At 34.6% G+C, this 22,130-nt stretch overlaps 1 protein-coding gene across 1 annotated transcript in view; it reads left to right on the top strand.

The window, feature by feature from the left end:
• MMP16 (matrix metallopeptidase 16) overlaps positions 1–22,130 on the top strand; it is a 342,034-nt gene that overhangs the window by 133,299 nt on the left and 186,605 nt on the right. The window contains exon 2 of the mRNA XM_019926341.3: positions 20,657–20,805. Coding sequence (XP_019781900.1) covers positions 20,657–20,805 — 149 coding nt within the window. The remainder of the gene's footprint in view (positions 1–20,656; positions 20,806–22,130) is intronic.

Below are 22,130 nucleotides of genomic sequence, written 5' to 3'. Positions count from 1 at the left end.
ACTTATCAGTGATGACTTAAGTGCCCAATGAGCTGCATGCACACTAAGTGCTATGAGAGGCTAGAGAGGGAGATAAGGAAAGATAAAGACTTCAAAGAAGGTGGGGACTTGATCAACCAAGGCACTTCGCTATATGCAGGGAAATAGTGGTATGGGGCTAATGTAAACATAGGCAGAGCCTGGGAAACATGTTCTATGGCCCATAAATAGACCGATTTGGATAATATCCAGGGAATATATAGGTTTTTAGACAGAGTTGAATTTGCAGAAGTAGATATGTATGAACTTTTAGTTTATTAAATGCAAGGATAAATTTTAAACCAGTACAGGAAGTAAATGATAGCAATCATAGTGTCTTTAACAGGAAAGTTAAAAAAAAGAAATACTATTTTAGGCTAACTAATCTTTCAGTACTAAGTAGGATAAATCAAAATGGAAAGAAATGGAGCCGGGAAATGAATTAGGCAATTAGGAAGTGTCACATTATTAAGCCTGGCCTAGGGAAGTGACCTTGAAGATTGAAAGGGGACAAAGGAGCCTCTTTATAAAAATTTTAAAATGCTTTCAAAGTTGTATTTAAATACTATTACCATTACCCAGTGAGGTTTAAGAGCCTTATCCATGTACCCCTATAGTGTCCATACAAGATTCTATCAGAATATCTGCTTGTTTCTCTGATGATTCAACTATGAAGCTCCTTGATGGCAAACAGTTTGCTATTTCTTTCTATCCTAGTGCCTAGTATTCTGTACAAAAAAAAAAAAAAAAAAAGTGAATATGCACCAAGCTTAAATAAGATAGTACTAATAATAATACCTGTAACATACTTTACAGCTTGCAGAGTTGTGTCTACCTTTGAAAGATATCATGAATTCATCTACTTACCCATCTCCCCAGCTACTGCCAGAATTGCATTTACTAACTGCTCCACTTGCACTTATATTCCCTTCAATTCATTGCCTATACAGCAGCCAGAATGATACTTTTCTAGTACAGATTTTATTGTATCACTTAAAGGCTTAAAACCATTTTCTGCTTTCAAATTAAAACCCTACAAGTTGTTGCATAATCTTGTCATATAACTCTCTTTTCTAGATTCATTCCCTCTCAACCAGAGTAGCTTTCTTTCAGTTTCTTGAAAACTCAGAGCTCTCTCATGATGCTCCAGTTATCTACTGCAATGAAACAACCTGCCCCAAAACTTAGTGGTTTAAAACAGCAACATTGGTTTTGCCCACGAATCTGTAATTTGGACAAGGCTCAGCAAAGGGAACTTGTCTCTGAGAGTACTACTCACAGGTTAGGAGCTGGAATCACCTGAAAGCATGTCATTCACTTGTTTGGCAGTTGATGTTAATTGGCTGAGGCTTTAGATGAGGCTGTCAGTGGTAACACCTATATGTGGCTTTTACATGTGGCTTGTGCTTTGTCACAGTGTGGAGGCTGGGTTCCCAGGGTAAGCCTCCCACAAGAGAGAGAACCAGGCAGAAGCTGTATCACATTTTCTAACATAGCCTCAAAAGTTAGGCAGCATCATATCCATCATACTCTGTTAATCTAAAGCAAGTACAAGGACTAACCCATAACCAAGTGGAGGGGAAATTAGACTCTTTTTTATGGGACAAATGTCAAAATTTTTACATCTTTTAAAACCACTACCCATGCCTCTGGGCATTTGTACCTGCCTATATGTCACCTTAATATGAACTTCATTTTCTTTTCTTTTCTAACTTTTATACTTCAAGTTTCAGTTGAACTATCCGCTTACTACATGTGCCTTCTTATCCTCTACATCTAAATTAGGTCCTTTAGTTAGACTTCCACAACACTCCATGTTCTCTTAAAGTACTCGTTACCATCTGAAATGACATATTTACTTAATACTTGTATTGCCAGCCATCAGTCTGTCAGTTCCATAAGACCAAAGATTATTCATGTATTATTCACTGATATGACTGAAAAGCCTAGTCAAGAACCTGTACATTATAGTTTTTCTGTAAATACTTGTTTATTAATGCACAATGGAAGAGGTTTGCTTGTTTTTAAGACCCTTATTCTTTAGAGGAATTTGGAATAGGGCTTCTTACCCTTGAGAAACTTCAATTAACTTATTAACCCTAAAGCATATGTATTTTTAGAATACAGGTAACCTTATTTTAAAAAAAAGTGTTCTTAATGTCATAAAGCATTCAACCTTTTAATTTTCTTAGTTATAGTAAATGTTAAACTCTTTCAACCCTCAATGCTATGCTATTCCCCTAAAAAAAACAAAACCAAGTTTTACATTTCCAAGAACTATATACCCTCAGGGGCAAAGGATGTTGCAAGATTTTGAAGCACAAGATTGTCCCTGGAGAGAGAAAGCTGTTTTGTGAGAGCACCCAGTACTGAAAATGGAATACATGTGTTTTTGTTGTTTTTAAGTATTATTTCACTGTTCACTGTATCATCTGGAGTTATATCAGGAGAATCTATCCTCATTAACTCACCTTCCTGCATCAAATTAACTTTATGTTTAGTGCTTCCAAAAGTACAATATGCGAATGGATTGGCAATATGAAACCTCTTTTCTTACCATTTGGCAGAGATCAGAAAGAGACGGGAGACACCTCTCCTTTGTCTTCAGAGGACTATGCTGTTTTGAAGAGAAACTTTTAGAGAATTTAATTTTATTTTCAAACTTTTACTTTTAGAGAATCATAATAATTTCTAGCCTTCTGAGAGCTGCTCACACTTTCTCTTTGGTAACTGGTAGCATATGGGTTCTGTCGGGCAGATAGGTAATGCTTATATGTGCTTATAATTTGTTTTTGTTTGTGTTTTGTTTTTTACAGTGAAATGGCCCATCTTCCCACTGATGGGATTCAGCTGTGTGAAACAAGACTGCTGATTTCTGACCTAGAATGTCCTGTGTAGATCAACCTTAATCTTATAAAGGCTAGGTGTGCCAAAGACTCACTCTTCTTGCCTTTTTGTCAGTTGTTAAGATCCAGAGCCATTTTATATCCACACTGAGACTTGTATTCCTGGATATCACCTACCTGCTCTGAGGTTGCCCTGAGCAAGTTGATTAACCCTTCTCAATCTATTTGCTCACCTGTAAGGTGAAGATAATAATACCAACCTCACAAGCTTGAATAGCCTAATATAGTAGAGAGATTAACACAGTGCCTGAATTAATAAATGTTAGTGTTTGGTGTGTTGTTTACACTGAATATCAGTGTTTTCCTAATAGCAATTTTCAAGTAGTAAAAAGAAGTCCCCATTGATGTTTATCTCCAGGTATGGGGAGGGAAGGTAGAATCTGAAGAGCCAAAGAAAAACCTAAAAACTGCTGTGTTCTTTTCCAACAGTGACCCAAGTTGTCACTCATATTTTACCTTGTTCTGTATTTCCTAGAGCTTATCTAGAGGTGCCTGGAAGTTACTAACTTTTGCCATGAATCTGATAAACTGAGGTTTGTTATTCATGTTTGAGGCACTTAATGTGAGTTTGAGGACTCTCATTTGGGTCCTAGTTGTGTGTGTCAGGGTGGGGAGGGGATGAATAATTGGGTAGTTAACTTAGTGAGCAGGAAACAGCAAACAGCAAAAGACCATATGTAAGGTTTCAATTGTGATATCAACTGGGCATTAATGTATGGGTTCCTCACTTAGATATCCTCATAATTCTATTACCCAAGCTCAGAAAATACCAGAAACTGTTTTAGGTGTTGTGCCTATCCTGTTAAATGAGAATAGAAGGATAAAGAACAAACATGTAAAAAACAAAGCTCCCATGTAGCGATTATGATAAATGCAGTGAGAAACTTAAATGGGATGTTACGTGGTGTTGGTGGTAGTGGTAAAGTGGAGTCAGGGAAGATTTCTATGAAGACGTCTAATTTGAACTAAATTTATAAATATGAAGAGAAGTGTATTTTTGTATTTCATACATAAGAAAAATAAATGCAGTGCCCTAAGGTAGAAAATAATTTAGCTTGCTCCAGGAACAGGAAAAAAAAAAAAAAAAAAAGGACCATGTGCTTCGAATGTTAAGAGAAGGTACTAGGAAAAGAAGTTAAAGGGATGTGTGCTCACTCCCTCTTTCAAGAGCACCAAACCACAACTAACTGCTGAACAATCATAAACAGAAAGACACTGGAACTCACCAAAAAAGATACCCTCCACAGACAAAGGAGAATCTGCAGTGAGATGGTAGAAGGGGCACAATCATGATTAAAATCAAATCCCATAACTGCTTGTTGGGTGACTCACAAACTGGAGTACAATTATACCACGGAAGTTCACCCACTGGAGTGAAGGTTCTGAGCCTCATGTCAGGCTTCCAAACCTGGGGATCTGGTAATGTGAGGAGAGAATTGGACTTTGAAGCCCAGCGGGATTTGATTGCAAGACTTTGACAGGACTAGGGGAAACAGAGACTCCACGCTTGGAGGGCACACAGAAAGTAGTGTGCAAATCAGGACCAAGGGGGAAGGTGCAGTGACCGCATAGGAGGCTGAACCAGACCTAACTGTTAGTGTCAGAGGGTCTCCTGCAGAGGCAGGGGGCAGCTGTGGCTCACCACGGAACAAGGACGCTGGCAGCAGAAGTTCTGGGAAGTACTCATTGGTATGAGGTCTCCCAGAATCCACCATTAGCCCCACCAAAGAGCCTGTAGTCTCCAGTGCTACATTGTCTCAGGCCAAACAACCAACAGAGAGGGAACATAGCCCCATCCATCAGAAGACAAGAGGATTAAAGTTTTACTGAGCTCTGCCCACGAGAGCAACACCCAGCTCTACCCACAACTAGTCCCTCCCATTAGGAAGCTTGCACAAGCCTCTTAGATAGCCTAATCCACCCAAGGGCAGACAGCAGAAGCAAGAAGAACTACAGTCCTGCAGCCTGTGGAACAAAACCATATTCACAGAAAGACAGACAAGATGAAAAGGCAGAGGACTATGTCCCAGATGAAGGAATAAGATAAAACCCAAAAAAAAAAAAAACAACTAAATGAACTGGAGATAGGCAACATTGCAGAAAATGAATTCAGAATAATAATAGTGAAGATGATCCAGGACCTTGGAAAAATAATGGAGGCAAAGATCGAGAAGATGCAAGAAATGTCTAAGAAAGACCTAGAAGATATAAAGAACAAGTACCTAGAAGAAATAAGAACAAACCAACAGAGATGAACAATACAATAACTGAAATGAAAAAATACACTAGAAGGAAACAATAGCAGAATAACTGAGGCAGAAGAACATATAAATGATCTGGAAGACAGAATGCTGAAACTCACTTCTATGGAAAAGAAAGGAAAAAAAGAATGAAAAGAGATGAAGACAGCCTGAGAGACCTCTGGGACAACATTAAACACACCAACATTCGCATTATAGGGATCCCAGAAAAAGAAGAGAGAGAGAAAACAGCCAAGAAAATATTTGAAAAGATTATAGTTGAAAACTTCCTGCACATGGGAAAGAAAATAGCCACCCAATTCCAGAAAAAGCAGAGAGTCCCATACAGGATAAACCCAAGGAGAAACACACCGAGACACATAGTAAACAAATTAACAAAAATTAAAGACCAAGAAAAATTATTGAAAGCAACAAGGGGAAAAGGACAAATAACATACAAGGGAACTCCCATAAGGTTAACAGCTGATTTCTCACAGAAACTTTGCAAGAAGGGAGTGGTAAGATAAAGTGATGAAAGGGAAGAACCTACAACAAAGAATACTCTACCCAGCAAGGATCTCATTCAGATGCAATGGAGAAATCAAATGCTTTACAAACAAGCAAAAGCTAAGAGAATTCAGCACCACCAAACCAGCTGTACAACAAATGTTAAAGGAACTCTAAGCAGGAAACACAAGAGAAGAAAAGGACCTACAGTAAGAAACCCAAAACAATTAAGAAAATGGTAATAGGAACATGTATAGTGATAATTACTTTAAATGTGAATGGATTAAATGCTCCAACCAAAAGGCACAGACTGGCTGAATGGATACAAAAAGAAGACCCACATATATGCTTTCTACAAGAAAGACCTAGGGACACATGCAGAATGAAAGTGAGGGGATGGAAAAAGATATTTCATGCAAATGGAAATCAGAAGAAAGCTGGAGTAGCAATATTCATATCAGATAAAATAGACTTTAAAATAAAGAATGTTACAAGAGACAAGAAAGGACACTACATACTGATCATGGGATCAGTCCAAGAAGAAGATATAACAATGATAAATATATATGCACCCAACAAAGGAGCACGTCAATACATAAGACAAATGCTAAGAGGTGTAAAAGGGGAAATCAACAGTAACACAGTAATAGTGGGAGACTTTAACACCTCACTTAAACCAATGAACAGATCATCCAGACAGTAAATTAATAAGAAAACACAAGCTTTAATTGACACAATAGACCGGATAGATTTAATTGATATTTATAGGACATTCTATCAAAAAACAGCAGATTACACTATCTTCTCAAGTACACAGGGAACATTATCCAGGATACATCACATCGGGTCAAAAATCAATCCTCAGTAAATTTAAGAAAATTGAAATTGTATCAAGCATCTTTTCTGACCACAATGTTATGAGATTAGAAATAAATTACAGGGGAAAAAAGTAAAAAGTACAAACACCTGGAGGCTAAACAATACGTTACTAAATAACCAAGAGATCACTGAGAAATTAAAGAGGAAATAAAAAAATACCTTGAGACAAATGACAATAAAACTATGGGATGCAGCAAAAGCTATGGGATACAGCAAAAGCAGTTCTAAGAGGGAAGTTTATAGCAATACATTCCTACTTCAAGAAGCAAGAAAAATTTCAAATAAACAATCTAACCTTACACCTAAAGGAACCAGAGAAAGAAGAACAAACAAAACCCAAAGTTAGTGGAAGGAAAGAAATCATAAAGATAAGAGCAGAAATAAATGAAATAGAAACAAAGAAAACAATAGCAAAGATCAATAAAACTAAAAGCTCGTTCTTTGGGAAGATAAACAAAATTGATAAACCTTTAGCCAGACTCATCAAGTAAAAGAGGGAGAGGAATCAAATCAATAAAGTTAGAAATTAAAAAGGAGAATTTACAACAGACACGGCAGAAATACAAACCATCCTGAGACACTACTCAAGAAATTCTATGCCAATAAAATGGACAAACTGGGAGAAATGGAAAAATTCCTCGAAAGGTATAACTTTCCAAGACTGAACCAGGAAGAAATAGAAAATATGAACAGATCAATCACAGTAATGAAATTGAAACTGTGATTAAAAATCTTTGAACAAACAAAAGCCCAGGACCAGATGGCTTCACAGGCAAATTCAATTAAACATTTAGAGAAGAGCTAACACCTATCCTTCTCAAACTATTCCAAAAAATTGCAGAGGAAGGAACACCCCCAAATGCATTCTATGAGGCCACCATCACCCTGATACCAAAATCAGACAAAGATACTACAAAAAAAGAAAATTACACACCAATATCACTGATGAATATAGATGCAAAAGTCCTCAACAAAATGCGAGCAAACAGAATCCAGCAACACATTAAAAGCATCATACACCATGGTCCAGCAGCATTTATCCCAGTGATGCAAGGATTCTTCAATATATGCAAATCAATCAATGTGATACAATGTATTAACAAACTGAAGAATAAAATCCATATGATCAACTCAATAGATGCAGAAAAAGCTTTTGACAAAATTCAACACTCATTTATGATCAAAACTCTCCATTAATGGGCATAGAGGGAACCTACCTCACCATAATAAAGGCCATGTATGACAAACCCACAGCAAACATCATTCTCAATGGTGAAAAACTGAAAGCATTTCCTCTAAGATCAGGAGAAAGACAAGGATGTCCACTCTTGCCACTATTATTCAACATAGTTTTATAAGTTTTACCTATGACAGAGAAGAAAAAGAAATAAAAGTAATACAAATTGGAATAGAAGAAGTAAAACTGTCACTGTTTGCAGATAACATGATACTATACATAGAGAATCCTCAAGATGCCACCAGAAAACTACTAGAGCTAATCAATGAATTTGGTACAGTTTCAGGATACAGAATTAATGCACAAAAATCCCTTGCATTCCTATACACTTACAATGAGAGATCAGAAAGAGAAATTCAGGAAATAATCCCATTCACCATTGCAACAAAAATAATAAAATACCTAGGAATAAACCTACCTAAGGAGGTCAAAGACCAGTACTCAGAAAACTATAAGGCACTGAGGAAAAAAATAAAAGATGACAAAAACTGATGGAGAGATAAACAATGTTCTAGGATTGGAAGAATCAATATTGTGAAAATGACTATATTACCCAAAGTGGTCTACAGAACCAGTGCAATCCGTATCAAATTACCAATGGCATTTTTTATAGAACTAGGACAAAAATCTTAAAATTTGTATGGAGACACACTAGACCCCAAATAGCCAAAGCAATCTTGAGAAGAAAAAAAAAAAAAAAAACAAACAGAGCTGGAGGAATCAGACTCCCTGACTTCAGACTACACTACAAAGGTACAGTACTCAAGACAATATGGTACTGGCACTAAAACAGAAATATAGATCAATGGAACATGATAGAAAACCCAGAGATAAACCCACACATCTATGGTCAACTAATCTATGACAAAAGGCAAGGATACACAATGGGGAAAAGGCAATCTCTTCAATAAGTGGTGTTGGGAAAACTGGTTAGCTGTATGTAAAAGAATGAAATTAGAACACTCCCTAACACCATATACAAAAATAGACTTTAAATGGATTAAAGACCTAATGTAAGACTAGACACTATAAAACTCTTGGAGAAAATCATAGGAAGAACACTCTTTGACATAAATCACAGCAAGATTTTTTTTTGACCCACCTTCTAGAGTAATGGAAATAAAAACAAAAATAAACAAATGGGACCTAATGAAACTTAAAAGCTTTTGCAAAGCAAAGGAAACTATAAACAAGACGGAACGACACCCCTCAGAATGGGAGTAAATATTTGCCAACAAGTCAAAGGACAAAGGATTAATCTCCAAAATATATAAACACATCATGCATCTCAATATCAAAAAAAACAAGCAACCCAATCAGAGAATGGGCACGGGACCTAAATAGACATTTCTCCAAAGAGACATACAGATGACCAAGAGGCACATGAAAATCTGCTCAACATCACTAATTATTAGAGAAATGCAAATTAAAACTACAATGAGGTATCACCTCACACCTGTTAGAATGGGCATCATCAGAAAATCTACAAACAGTAAATGCTGGAGAGGGTGTGGAGAAAAGGGAACCCTCTGGCACTGTTGGTGGGAATGTAAATTGATACAACCACTATGGAGAACAGTATGTAGGTTCCTTAAAAAACTAAAAATAGAATTACCATATGACCCAGCAATCCCACTACTGGGCAGAGAAACCATAATTGAAAAAGACACATGCACCCCAATGTTCATTGCAGCACTACTTACAATAGCTAGGTCATGGAAGCAACATAAACGCCCATCAACAGATGAATGGATAAAGAAGTTGTGGTACATATATACAGTGGAATATTACGCAGTCATAAAAAGGAACGAATTTGGGTCATTTGTAGAGACGTGGATGAATCTAAAGACTGCTATACAGAGTGAAGTATGTCAGAAATAGAAAAACAAATATCGTATATTAACGCATATATGTGGAACCTAGAAAAATGGTACTGATGAGCCGGTTTGCAAGGCAGAAATAGAGACACAGTTGTACAGAACAAATGCATCGACACCAAGGTGGGTCAGATGAATTGGGAGATTGTGATTGAACTATACACACTAATATGTATAAAATAGATAACTAAGAAGAACATGCTGTATAGCACAGGGAGCTCCACTTCACTGTACAGTAGCAACTAACACAACATGGTAAAACCACTATACCCCAATAAAAGAAAATAAAAATAAAATATTAGAAATATCATAAAAGAATAAAAGACTAAGAGATAATTTTGTGTCTGATACATAACAAGCTCAATAAATATTAATTTCCCTTTAGCTCCACTAGTTCCAAAAAGTAGAAAAAAAGTTAAAAGGTTAACCATGACTGTGCATGGACTTATAAGCCACAGTAAGGAGTTTGAATTTTATATTCAGTTGTTGGGTAACTCCTAAAGGTTTATAATCAAATGAATGATATAGGTTGATCTACTTAAAAAGACAGCTCATGCCACTTCATGCACATTAGGATTACTGTTATAAAAACAATAATAAACAGAAAATAACAAGTGTTGGAGAAGATGTGGAGAAATAGAACCCCTTGTGCATTACTGGTGGGAAAGTAAAATAGTGAGGCTTCTGAGGAAAACAGTATGAGAATTCCTCAAAAAATTATACTTAGAATTGCCATATAATCCAGTAATTCCATTTCTAGATATAACCCCAGAAAACTGAAAGTTGTGATTAAAATAGATATTTGTACACCAGTGTTTATAACAGTATTCTTTATAATATCCAAAAGATGGACAAAACATAAATGTTCATCAACGGATCAATGGATAAATAAAATGTGATATATACATTCAATACAATAGTATTCAGCTTTAAAAATTATATTTGTAATATCACATGTTGTAACACAGATAAATGTTGAAAACATCCTAAATGAAATAAGCCAGACACAGAAGGACAAATACTGTGTGTATCAGTAATGCGAGGTACATAGAGTAGTCAAATTCATAGACAGAAAGTAGAACAGTGGTTACCAAGGAATGGTAGAAGAGGAGGATGGGGAGTTATTGTTTAATGGATACAGAATTTCAGTTTGTAATTATGAAATAGCTCTGGGGATGGATGGTGGTGATGGATGCTTAACAATGTACTTAATGCCACCAAATTTTACTGTTGAAAATGGTTAAAACGGTAAATTTTAAGTTACATATATTTTACTGTAGTTAAACAAAAAACACTTCATATTAGTTGGGGAATGAGAGAGAATAGTAGCAATATGTAAAGCACAGAGGCCAGTTGGAGAATCTTGTAATTTCTGGTAGGTGCTCTGGACAAAGGAGTGGCAGCAGAAATAAGAGTTTCCATTCAATGTAAAATTGGAGCTAAGGAATGATGATGGATTGAGTATGAATGGTGAGAAAAAGGAGAATTAAGGGTGATTCCTATATTTTTGGGTTAAACAGCAGTGTCATAGCAGAGTCTGTGCATTATGGTGAGGTCAGGATTAAAGGGTTAAATTGGTGTGCCATCAACATGTGTATGGTATTTGAAGGATTAATTTTAGAAGAGATAACCGAGGAAACTGTAGATACAGTTGACCAGAAACACTGAGACTTATTGTAGTCTTATTATTATAGAAAGTGCTGGGAAGTAATTAATGAAGTGAGAAGAAAGGATAATTCTCTGGTAAAGATGGTTGTAGTGTTTTTTTTAAACTACGAAACAGAAATGGCCATAAGTATTCTGGCATGGAAATAAGAATATTAGTTGAGCTAGGCAAATTGGACAGTGCAAGGCTATTTTGCATTGGCAATTAGAGAAGCCCTCAGAAGTAGGAGCTAGTGTTATATCCAGAACATAGGCAACAACAGCTCCTTTCATGATGTAAAATGGAATGTTTTGTTTGTGTAAAAGCTACAAAAACTCACAGTTATTGTAGATATGTTTTCAGACGGTCTGCTTTCTCAGTTTGAAATGTGAATAGGGTCTCCTAGCATTTCCTAGGATATAGATAGGCAGCTGGGTCTCTTCCATGTCTAAGAGGCAGCCTTGAAGAACAAAGTTGACCTTGGGTGTAGTCAGATCTCTATTTGAATACTGATTACTCCTCTCTTATTGGTGTGTCCCTGGGTAAGTTATTTAATCTTTCTGGGGTTTTATTCTGTCATTTATAAAAGAGAGATAATAATGCTTAACTCGCAGAATTGCTATAAGATAAATCATGTAAATTGCCTAGTACCTAGTAGGCAGTAAAGGACTGACAGCAGTTGTTATTATTATGGAGGTCTGTTGGGGGTAGAACTGAAATTTCAGTGTGACCAAGAAATGGATTCTATACAACAAAGTAACAAAGGCATACTTGGAGACCAAATTATGAATGTCTTGGAAGTTATTCTAGGGAGTTTACTCTACAGGACTTCAGTAGCTTCAATAGTGCCTGACAGAAAGGAAAAGCTTGGGAATTGTCACAGCCAGAATATATTATATAGATATTGATAGACTGTGTTCTCATCCCTTAGGGAGAGTAAGTGACTATGTCATGGAGAGAATTTAAGGAATTAGCTTCACTTTAAAACATAGAGTATCTTCTTTCTATCAGATCATTGATCTCTGCACTTTCTATTGCATTCCTCCATCAGTCATTTTTTTAACATTCACAATCTTATTTACCATTATATCTTTGAACTAACTAAACATTATATATGTTATAAAATATCCTCAAAATAGAAATAGTAAGATGAGTTAAGGATGACAAAATTAAATAATAATCTTTGTATTTTACATAATAATTGCATTTATATTGTTTTGCTCTTATTAGAACTATTTTTTCATGGAGAGTTCTATGGCTGACTATGGTTCATTATTTTGAAAATATTGATTTGATACTTTAAAATATGGCAATTTCAAGATTTGTTTATTTCTTTTTTTATTGGAGTATAGTCAACTTACAATATTATATTAATTTCAGGTGTATAACATAATGATTCAATATTTTTATAGATTATACACCATATAAAGTTATTATAAAATATTTACTATATTCCCTGTACTGTATATTACATCCTTGCAACTTATTTTTTTATACATATATCAATTGTTTGTACCTCTTAATCCCCTTCACCAATCTTGCTCCTCCCCCTACTCCTCTCCTCTCTGGTAGCCACTAGTTGTTCTCTGTATCTGAGTCTGTTTCTGTTTTGCTATATTTGTCCATTTGTCTTTATTTTTGGATTCCACATATAAGTGAAAATATACAGTATTTGTGTTTCTCTGGCTGCCTTACTTCACTAAGCATAAGATCCATATATTTGTAATCTCCTTAAAAATTGCCATGGACAAAAAGACACCTCATAAAGATATGTAAATGCAACAGAAATAGCTATGTCATTAGCTAACTACAAACCACTAGGCTCGTTCTATAATCTTATCAGTTATGCAAAGGTTTTTTGGCAAAATTCAGATGGCAAATTCTCATCTTCCATGATGTCTATCAATTGTTCTTAAAAACAAATCGAAAGGTGTTGCATTTTCATCTTTTTAACAAATGGACTTACAACCTACTGAAATTATTCTTTTGGCAGGTTATTTTACAGGTGGAAAATTATGTTTCTGGAATTTTAAAGTAGGAAATTCTGAGACAGTTTTAATAGGTGATGTATTTATATCTTTTCAGTACAAATTCATGTGATAATGGAAACACTTCCAGACATGCATCTTTACAAAAATACTCTCTATATAGGGCATATTTCTTTCAAAAGCATTTTTTTCTCCTAATTGCTAAAACATCACTTTTATCTTAATGGGACAAATTTTATGTTCTTTTTATTCATATTCCCAATGTAGCTATTGAGTAGTATATTGCAGTTGACCCTTGAACAACACATGTTTGAACTGTGCAGGTTTGCTTACATGCAAACTTTTTCAATAAATGTATTGGAAAATTTTTTTGGAGATTTATGGCAATTTGAAAAAACCTTGCAGATGAACAACATAGCCTAGAAATACCAAAAAAATTAAGCAAAAGATATGTCACGAATGTATAAAATATATGTAAATATACACATACTTACAAATTATGTTATTCAACTGTTTATGTTGTCGGTAAGGCTTCTGGTCAACAGCACGCTATTAGTAATTACATTTTGGGGGAGTTAAAAGTTATACTCAGATTTTTGACTGCGTGGGGGGTCACTACCCCAACCCCTACATTGTTCAAGAGTCAGCTGTATTTGCAACCTCTTGTCTTTATGGAAAATGACAGCACTTTTGTCTTTTTGTAAAAGAAATGCAAAATTTATGTAAGTGTGACAACTTTTTAAGTACTTTGCCCTGAGATAAGCAGGAAACATCTATGTGGTACAAAATATTTTCTTGGTCATTCTCCATCACATCACAAAGTATTACAAAATTTCTTCTTTTTAAAATGACTAATCCATAAATCCATTTAAAAATAGCTGTATTTTGCAATGTGCTGGAATCAAGCTAACTATTGAAGGTGACACACTAAACCTGTTTGTACTGTGGAACTCCATCTCCTCCCTCAGGACACCTGCTTGAACACAGATGATGACTGTATGAAGTCTGTCCAAGTGAGGGAACCAGAATCAATCTGTGCATTAAATAAAAGTGAAGTTTATTTTTTCTTATTTTATAGGTAGGAGAGTTCATGCATAAATGTGTGGATGTGTGTATTAAATACAATGCTCTGGTATTTTGTGTCTAAGTTTCAAAGATATTTTGTACCTCTACGTCAAAGAAGCTAAAGCTGCACCCCACCCCCACCCCAGCCCAATAAAGGCAAGTTCAGTCCATCATCTACATGACTTAGGCTCAAGTAATGTCTTTTAGAAAATTCTCAGTAAAGACAGATAAGGAGACAATGTATCGCAGTACTCTAACTTTCCAGCACAACAACTAACATATAATGGAATCTTATTAAGGGCTGTTGTCTTTTTGTTTGTTTGTTTATTTGTTTGTTTTTACCATTAGAGTTCAGCCATTACTGTTTGAGGGGCTTCACTCCCACAGTTGCTAAATACAAAGTACAATTCACTTTTTTTTTTTAAAGCATCTTCATTGGAGTATAATTGCTTTAAAATGTTGTGTTAGTTTCTGCTGTATAACAGTGAATCAGCTATACGTATACATATATCCCCATAACCTCTCCATCTTGCATATTCACTTTTATGCAGAATGATAAAAGTCTCCTTAACCTTTATATCCTAAGTTTTTAGTTTCTATCATAAATTAGAGAATCACATGTTAAAGTGAAAAATATGGTCATGATGATCATTATAACTTTTAGTAATGGCCCCAGCTATTTTCCATCTTTTTGTCCAGTTGACAGTGTCTCTTGATTGGTAAGATGTTCAGTGGAGTATCTTTTGGTCCTTCCACTGCTTCATTTTCATTTAAGAAGCCATTTAAGCAACAGTATAATTCTAAAGAAATTGCATACTATATATGAAATTTCAAACACTGATTCATTCATGGTGGGGATGGGATGGTGATTTAGAGCTCCTTTAGATTTTTGAATGAACAGAAACACTAATTTTTGCCTCATTAACTTATCCTATGAATTTTCAATTTGACCAATTCTGAATGACTGCTCCCACATAAGTTTTTTGGTTAATAGGTAGTTATAATTCATATTTATAGCCACTTTTCAGACTAGACAATTTAGGTCCTAAATTCTGCCACTCTTTATAACCAGTGAATATATGGAATGTCAGTGAAAAATGTCCTCAAGCTTTTGCTAACTTTGCTGATGGTACCACAAAACAAGGTATGATCAGGTTTTAGTTGTTTATTTTGGTTAATAACAGAATTTTACAAGTATGTTTGGAAGTCTCATATTGAAAATGGAAAATAACTTGATAACAATGAAAATTTAACTATTAAAAATACATTCTTCCAGTTGCATTTTATTAAGAAACTCAGTTAATTATATCAGAATAGATTTAAATATTTTGTTAGTAAATATGTTCAATTTAACATGAAGCCAATAATTTTTAAAATGTATGTGCCAATATAATAAAAAATGCATAATTATTTAAAAGGAAGTGATTGTTATCATAAAAATATACTTATCACCCATTTCTTTGTTCTTCCATACTGAGTACTATAATTTGGATCATATAATCACTGGGTATATGAAGCTTGCATTTGGCTTTACCAAACATCAGCTGAAATGAAACTATGCCTGAAATAACTGGCTCAGTCACAAATAGGAATATGGACTGGCAAAGTGATCTTTCAGGTTAAGTAAGATTCCAAACCCTACTTCCCTTTTCTTCCTCTCCAAGAATTTCTATAATATCTAAAATACATCCCTTCATGCCCTAATAAATTTATTATTTTAATCATTTAATTTTTTTTTCAGGAGGAAGGATGTCTGTGTTTCATTTCATTGTGTTCTCTCATTTCAATGTGTTGGGTCCTGTCAGTGAGGGAGATTTAGGGTTCTTGCCTTTGTGATTCACTTGAGTAAATGAGTAATAATATCTTAATTTTATATTAAGGTATTGATAAACTTATTAGCCTCAACAGCTGGAGGAAAATTTACTTCTCTTGATTTCAGTACTGGACTGAGAGATTAAATAAGAATATATATTCTAAAAATGCTCTGCTTACATTTGCCATTAGGCATAAGAACTATTAATGTCTCCTCGTTGTTATTGCTGTTGAAAGCCATATTTCAGGATACCACCCTGATATATGGATATGGATAGCTAAGTCAATTAATACAGGTTTTCACTATATGGTTACATGAAATGTTTGTGACAAGGACACTTTCTTAATGAGTTTACTGGAACTTTGTGTGTCTGCTGCTCCTTATTTATATTAGAATCTAGTAAAGGCAATATCTATTAGCACAGAATTTAAGTGTTTGCCTTTTATTGCCTGATATATCTTCTTGCTCTGCAGAGAAAATAACTCTTCTGGTTTTTCCTCCATTTAGGTAATCACTAAGTGTAGGACATTGGTTTTGTCCACAAGACAGCAAGGTATTTGAATATATTAGTAACAGAGAATGTAATTCAAGGTTAGATTTTGTTGCACCATTTGAGGTTCTGTAGTTGCTTGTTTTAGTGATAATGAGATGGGCTGAATCCTAGACAGTAAAAGGAGTCAAGATTTCCCTCAAAGAAAGCTGTTTGTCTCCTAATATATTTTCTATACTCTCAAATGCACGTCAATCCAGTGAGCAAAATAAAGCAAAGAAAACAAAATAAAAACTAATTTGCCAATTTTTTTACATTTCCCCTTTTTGTTTTGGGACTTGGGGAATTTTCAAGCAATATATGATTCTGTACCCTCTGTAGTTTCTCTTTCATCACAATTCTGACTACTTAAATCTCACCTGCATATTCAGTCTTGCTCATTCCAAGGACAAATCTTAACTTCAGTAGGAACAATTTCAAGAACTCAGAACAATTATTAAGCATAAAATAATAATATGGCTTATTGAGCAAGAATTATGCTGGTGGCTTTATATATTCTCAAGCCTCACATGGACCCTACACATACAATATCATTTCCCCAAAATGCACACATAAAGAAAGTTTTCCTTAATTATCCATTATGTGCATTTTAAAACATTGAAAATACATCAAGGCACAAAATAGGGATATATTTCATACAACAATGTATGAAGATGGATGTCTATGGCATAGTCTTTAAGAGATAAGGTGTACCTTCAAATTTTACTTTGTAGATTTAATTTAATTTTTTATCAAATAAGATACTATAATTTAGTAGAAAACAAAAACGTTATAAAGAAAGGTTTCTTCTATGTCACTTCTATTATACCCCAATTTCCCAAACTTCTTATTGTTCACTACTATAGAATGATGACATGCTAAGCCACCTATCTTGCTCTGTTTGTACAACAAACATGTTTTATTCTATAGAGTAGAATAAGGTTACTTATACCAAAGACTCCTATACTTCTTTGACGATTTCGAGCCAGTGTTTATTCCTGATCTTCACTTTTTGAACCTGATCTTAATTCATTGGTAACTTAAATGTCAGTGTTTACAAAGCACTATGAATTTCGGCCAGAGTGTTTTCCTACCCTTGATGCTGAGTGTACAGTACGGCTTGTATTTGGCTAGTTTTACATCACCATGTTGACCAAATTATCCTCATACAAAGAGCATTAGCATCTTATTATTTAGGGCTGTTAGGTACAGACTTTTTCCTATCATACCAAAAATGATTGGACTCTCAGAATTCTGTGGTCTCAACAACATAAATGAAATAACAGAAAACAAAAGCAAACTCAAGAGAGGATATCCCCTTGGTGATTAAAAAATTATTTAAACAGATATTTGTTTTCATCTGTATTTTATACATTGGATTATATATATATATATATATATATATATATATATATATATATATACACATATATAGGCACTGAAGATAAAATTACTACTTGAAAGCATTGTAGGTATAGTCACTTACTTTTCACCTTGACCTAGAGTAAAGCTGTCTACAGCAGGCTTTGCTTCAATAAGAAATGTTATTGAGGCCTTGCTGAATTCATACTATAATGTGACACCAATACAGTCATGTTTGATCTTCCACTGTTTTGTGGAAATTTGCATTACAAATTTTAATTGATAATTATTCCTGGTCAATTATTGATGATGTCAGAAAAGATTTCTTGATTAACCAATAACAATGGTATGAAGAATGGACAACTCAAAGTGACCCATAATCTTATTGACATTGATTTGTCAGCCGAGAAACAGACTTTGATCATAAAATGGTAGATTCCTTAGCCTTTCTGATATTTTACAATTAAAAATAGTTATGCACTTTTTATTCATTTGGAGAAACAGCCTTTCATGATGAATGACATAATATAAAAAATAATTTAGAGAAAAATCACCATTCTTTTTTTATGTAATTCTAACTTATTTGTTTGAAAGCCTAAGGCATAAATCAAATACATATTTTTTAGAGCATGCTATTTTTTCATTATGCACTTAAAATTCATATATTTTATAGTCTCTATTTGTATGTAAATCATAGGGCTTATTAACAGTTTTTTTCTTTGTTGTTCTCACAAACGTGATTGACAGTAGCTTAGCGCCCTTGAGTAACCTAGCAACAAGGTTTCTTACTCTATAGCAAGTAAGAAATGGATGCAAACAAAGTGCTATGGGAAAAAGAAAAGAGTTCAATTTCAGAATATTTGTGCATGTATACTATTAAAAATCACAATGAAATCTAATTTGGGTGAAATTGTTTGAAAATAGGTATTGAATTTCCTAGTAAGTAATATATTGTCAGTGAAATCTTGTCTCCTTCATTCAGGAAAAAAAAAAAAAAGGTCTATTTCAGACTGTACCACTGTTGACTAGGTTACTGAATATATGTCTTCCCTAGCAGCCTATTCATTATAGATTAGATGAGGAGAGTGTCTGGGCATGTTTTCACTATGTGGTAGATGAGTTTACTAGATGGAATTTCAACAGTAAACCTTCGTGACAGTGATGCATTTGCTAATCCCTTAAATAGTTTTAGAATAAATGTTTTGTCTTATTTTCAAGGGGTTGCGCTGCACTTTTGGGGGGTCAATTTCTTGGAAATACCACAAAAGATTCCACCTTGTGTTTTACATGTTAAAAAGCTGATATATTTAATATCTCTTTTGGTGAAATTTAACTTCTATAATTGCTGTTTATTTTCAATGAGAAAATAACTCTTTTCTGTTTTAATTGTAAGGTCATAATGGAAGTGTATCAGGTATTGGGAGAAAGCTACAACTTCACAGGATCATTATATGATGAATAGACTCAGGTGGGAGGGGAAACAAATACTGGTGAATACCTTCCGTTAAATAGCACAGCTTTTATTTTGTGCCAAAGGCAGAATTACCTGGCCTTTCTCAATCTGACAGGAATCTTCAAGAAATCTTAGAGCCTTATGAAAGATTGAAGTAAGGGACAGCAGGATGGGATATGAGCTGGACATATGATTGTGCATTTAAAATGAATATATAGAATTGTAAAACTAGAAAGCATCCACTCTCTGGTAGAGATCCCCCCCCAGATAACCCAAGTTTGGGTTATTTTTAAAATCTAACCTTAAATGACTCGGATTTTGGCTGTAATCATGACTGGGTGTGAGCTCAACATCAATATCTTCCTCTCACTATCCTCCCAAATCTCTCATCCCTAGGGAAGACCAGAACTAAAATCATGATATCCTTAAGGAGAGGGACAAATATTCTCACCTAAATAGTCTGATTTTATCTGTATGTGAAAAGTTTGGTCACTTACATGATTTGGTTTGAAGTGAATCAACTGTAAATAAATGAAAGGATATCATTTACATGAGAAAGAGTTCCCTGTCCTTGAAGATATCTAGCTACAATTGGATAGACCAGTTGCATAGAATTCATACCCCAAATGTCATTATAGAATAATTGGTCTACATGTGATGATGCTACTGGTAACAGCTATAGTCAGTGACTAATTATTCAGGAAAATGACATTTCAGATGTGGCATATGCACATTAACTTCCCCTTTCAGCATAGATGTCTCAGTGGGGTCATACTCTTGAAAAAATATCTTCATTTTGGGAAGTTGAGTTCCTAGAGGGCAGGGATGATCTTATTTGTGATTTTATCCAGTATCTACTATAGTATTCTATACAGTGTAAGCTTGAGACAAATGATTAATCTTTTTCTTTACAATTAGAGTTTGTGTGTATGTTAGAAAGATCTGTAACAACCACTGAAATTATACTAAAATAACCTAAACTACATAATATGTGTTAAAAAGAGACAAAATTAAATAATATATGCCCTTAGGAGAGGAAATAAAGTTTAAAAATCAACTATAGACCGAACTTAATTACCATAAAATTCCTGTTAAATTGTGAAGTTGATCTAAAAAGAGCTGTACTTGTTATTGCAGGTTTGGTTACAGAAGTACGGCTACCTTCCACCGACTGACCCCAGAATGTCGGTGCTGCGCTCTGCAGAGACCATGCAGTCTGCCTTAGCTGCGATGCAGCAGTTCTACGGCATTAACATGACAGGAAAAGTGGACCGAAACACAATTGAGTAAGTAATGGCATCAGCACTCTTTTTTTCTCAGCTCTTGAGCCAAACTAAGTGGTCTGAAAAACCCTTAGTGAACTCCACCAACTACAAATGGAATGATATTTCTCATGAATGTTTCTTTGGAACTTAATCTATGTTAACTCCACTCCCCTGAAATTTCATAAAAAATTAAAACACAAAATTAAGTTTATTCACCTGGACTTAAGCAATACATTTTCAAATTAGGAAAGAAAATACCAACAATGGGAGTTAAAGTAGATGTACAGCTGAAGCCACTACTAGAAGAGTGGTGATAAGTGATGTGCTGGAGCTGGATTGTATGGCTGGAGGGAGTTGTGTGTGCACATCTCTTTCCCTAAATGATATCACAGCAGTAGCTTGAAATTGGCCAAAGTCAAAATATTGAAACCGAGGAAAATAGGAAACTGTAAATCAGGCTCTGTTTTTGAGGGGGAGGGAATCAGAGAGCCAGTTAATAGCTTACTAGCTTTCTGCTAGTGACAATTCTCATACTAGTTAAATCAAGGGAAGAGTTTTCACTGAAAAGTCTGTGCTTTCAATCTTTTAGTAACAAAGGACTTATTTCTACTCTTTAATAATTTGTTATTTTATTTATTGTTTTATCAATCATATGTTCATTTATTTATTCAACCAGTCACACTTTACTGGGCATTTTATCTGTGAAAGAGGCATATACAGATCCAAAAGACATAGTCTCTTCTTCAAAGGAACTTCAAGTTAACTGTGTAGCTAGACACAGTCATAAATTGTTTTACCACAAGTACACTATGAAACAGCATTATTGTTTCTAGACAACAAAGGAGGAAATGATTAATTCTTTTAGTGCAGGGAAGAATTATTTGTGTTCATTGAGTCTTTGATACTCAAATCTACTTCAGCATTTATAATGATCAACACACATTAAACCTACACAATAGGGAAGATAAGAATACATTTTTCTCTCCACTTTTTCAAGTAGAAAACTGAAAGTCAAAGGCTAGTTGAAGTCCAGATTAGTTTCAGAGTCCAGATTTTTTGACATTTACTTGGGGAAGTTTCCACTATACCATGCTGTGTACCTTTGAGAAATGACACATTTTTCTTAAATACCTGAAGTGCCTGGACTCAGGAGTATATAATTAATTCTTACATGTTAAACTAATTAAATATATAATTTTAAAATTCTATTTTGCCTTCTAATACTTAAAGTATGATGTTAGTCATACTATTTCTATTTCATCAAAACAGAAAAAAACATATAACAATGGCTTGAAGATTAAACAGTTTTCAAGCAGTTTGAAAAACTAAATTGGGATAGGGAGGGT

The sequence above is a fragment of the Tursiops truncatus genome, chromosome 17 (assembly GCF_011762595.2).
Source record: "Tursiops truncatus isolate mTurTru1 chromosome 17, mTurTru1.mat.Y, whole genome shotgun sequence".
In the NCBI taxonomy this organism is placed as follows: domain Eukaryota; kingdom Metazoa; phylum Chordata; class Mammalia; order Artiodactyla; family Delphinidae; genus Tursiops; species Tursiops truncatus.
The sequence above is the reverse complement of the archived record's forward strand: the minus strand, read 5'-3'. Positions and strand labels throughout refer to the sequence as shown.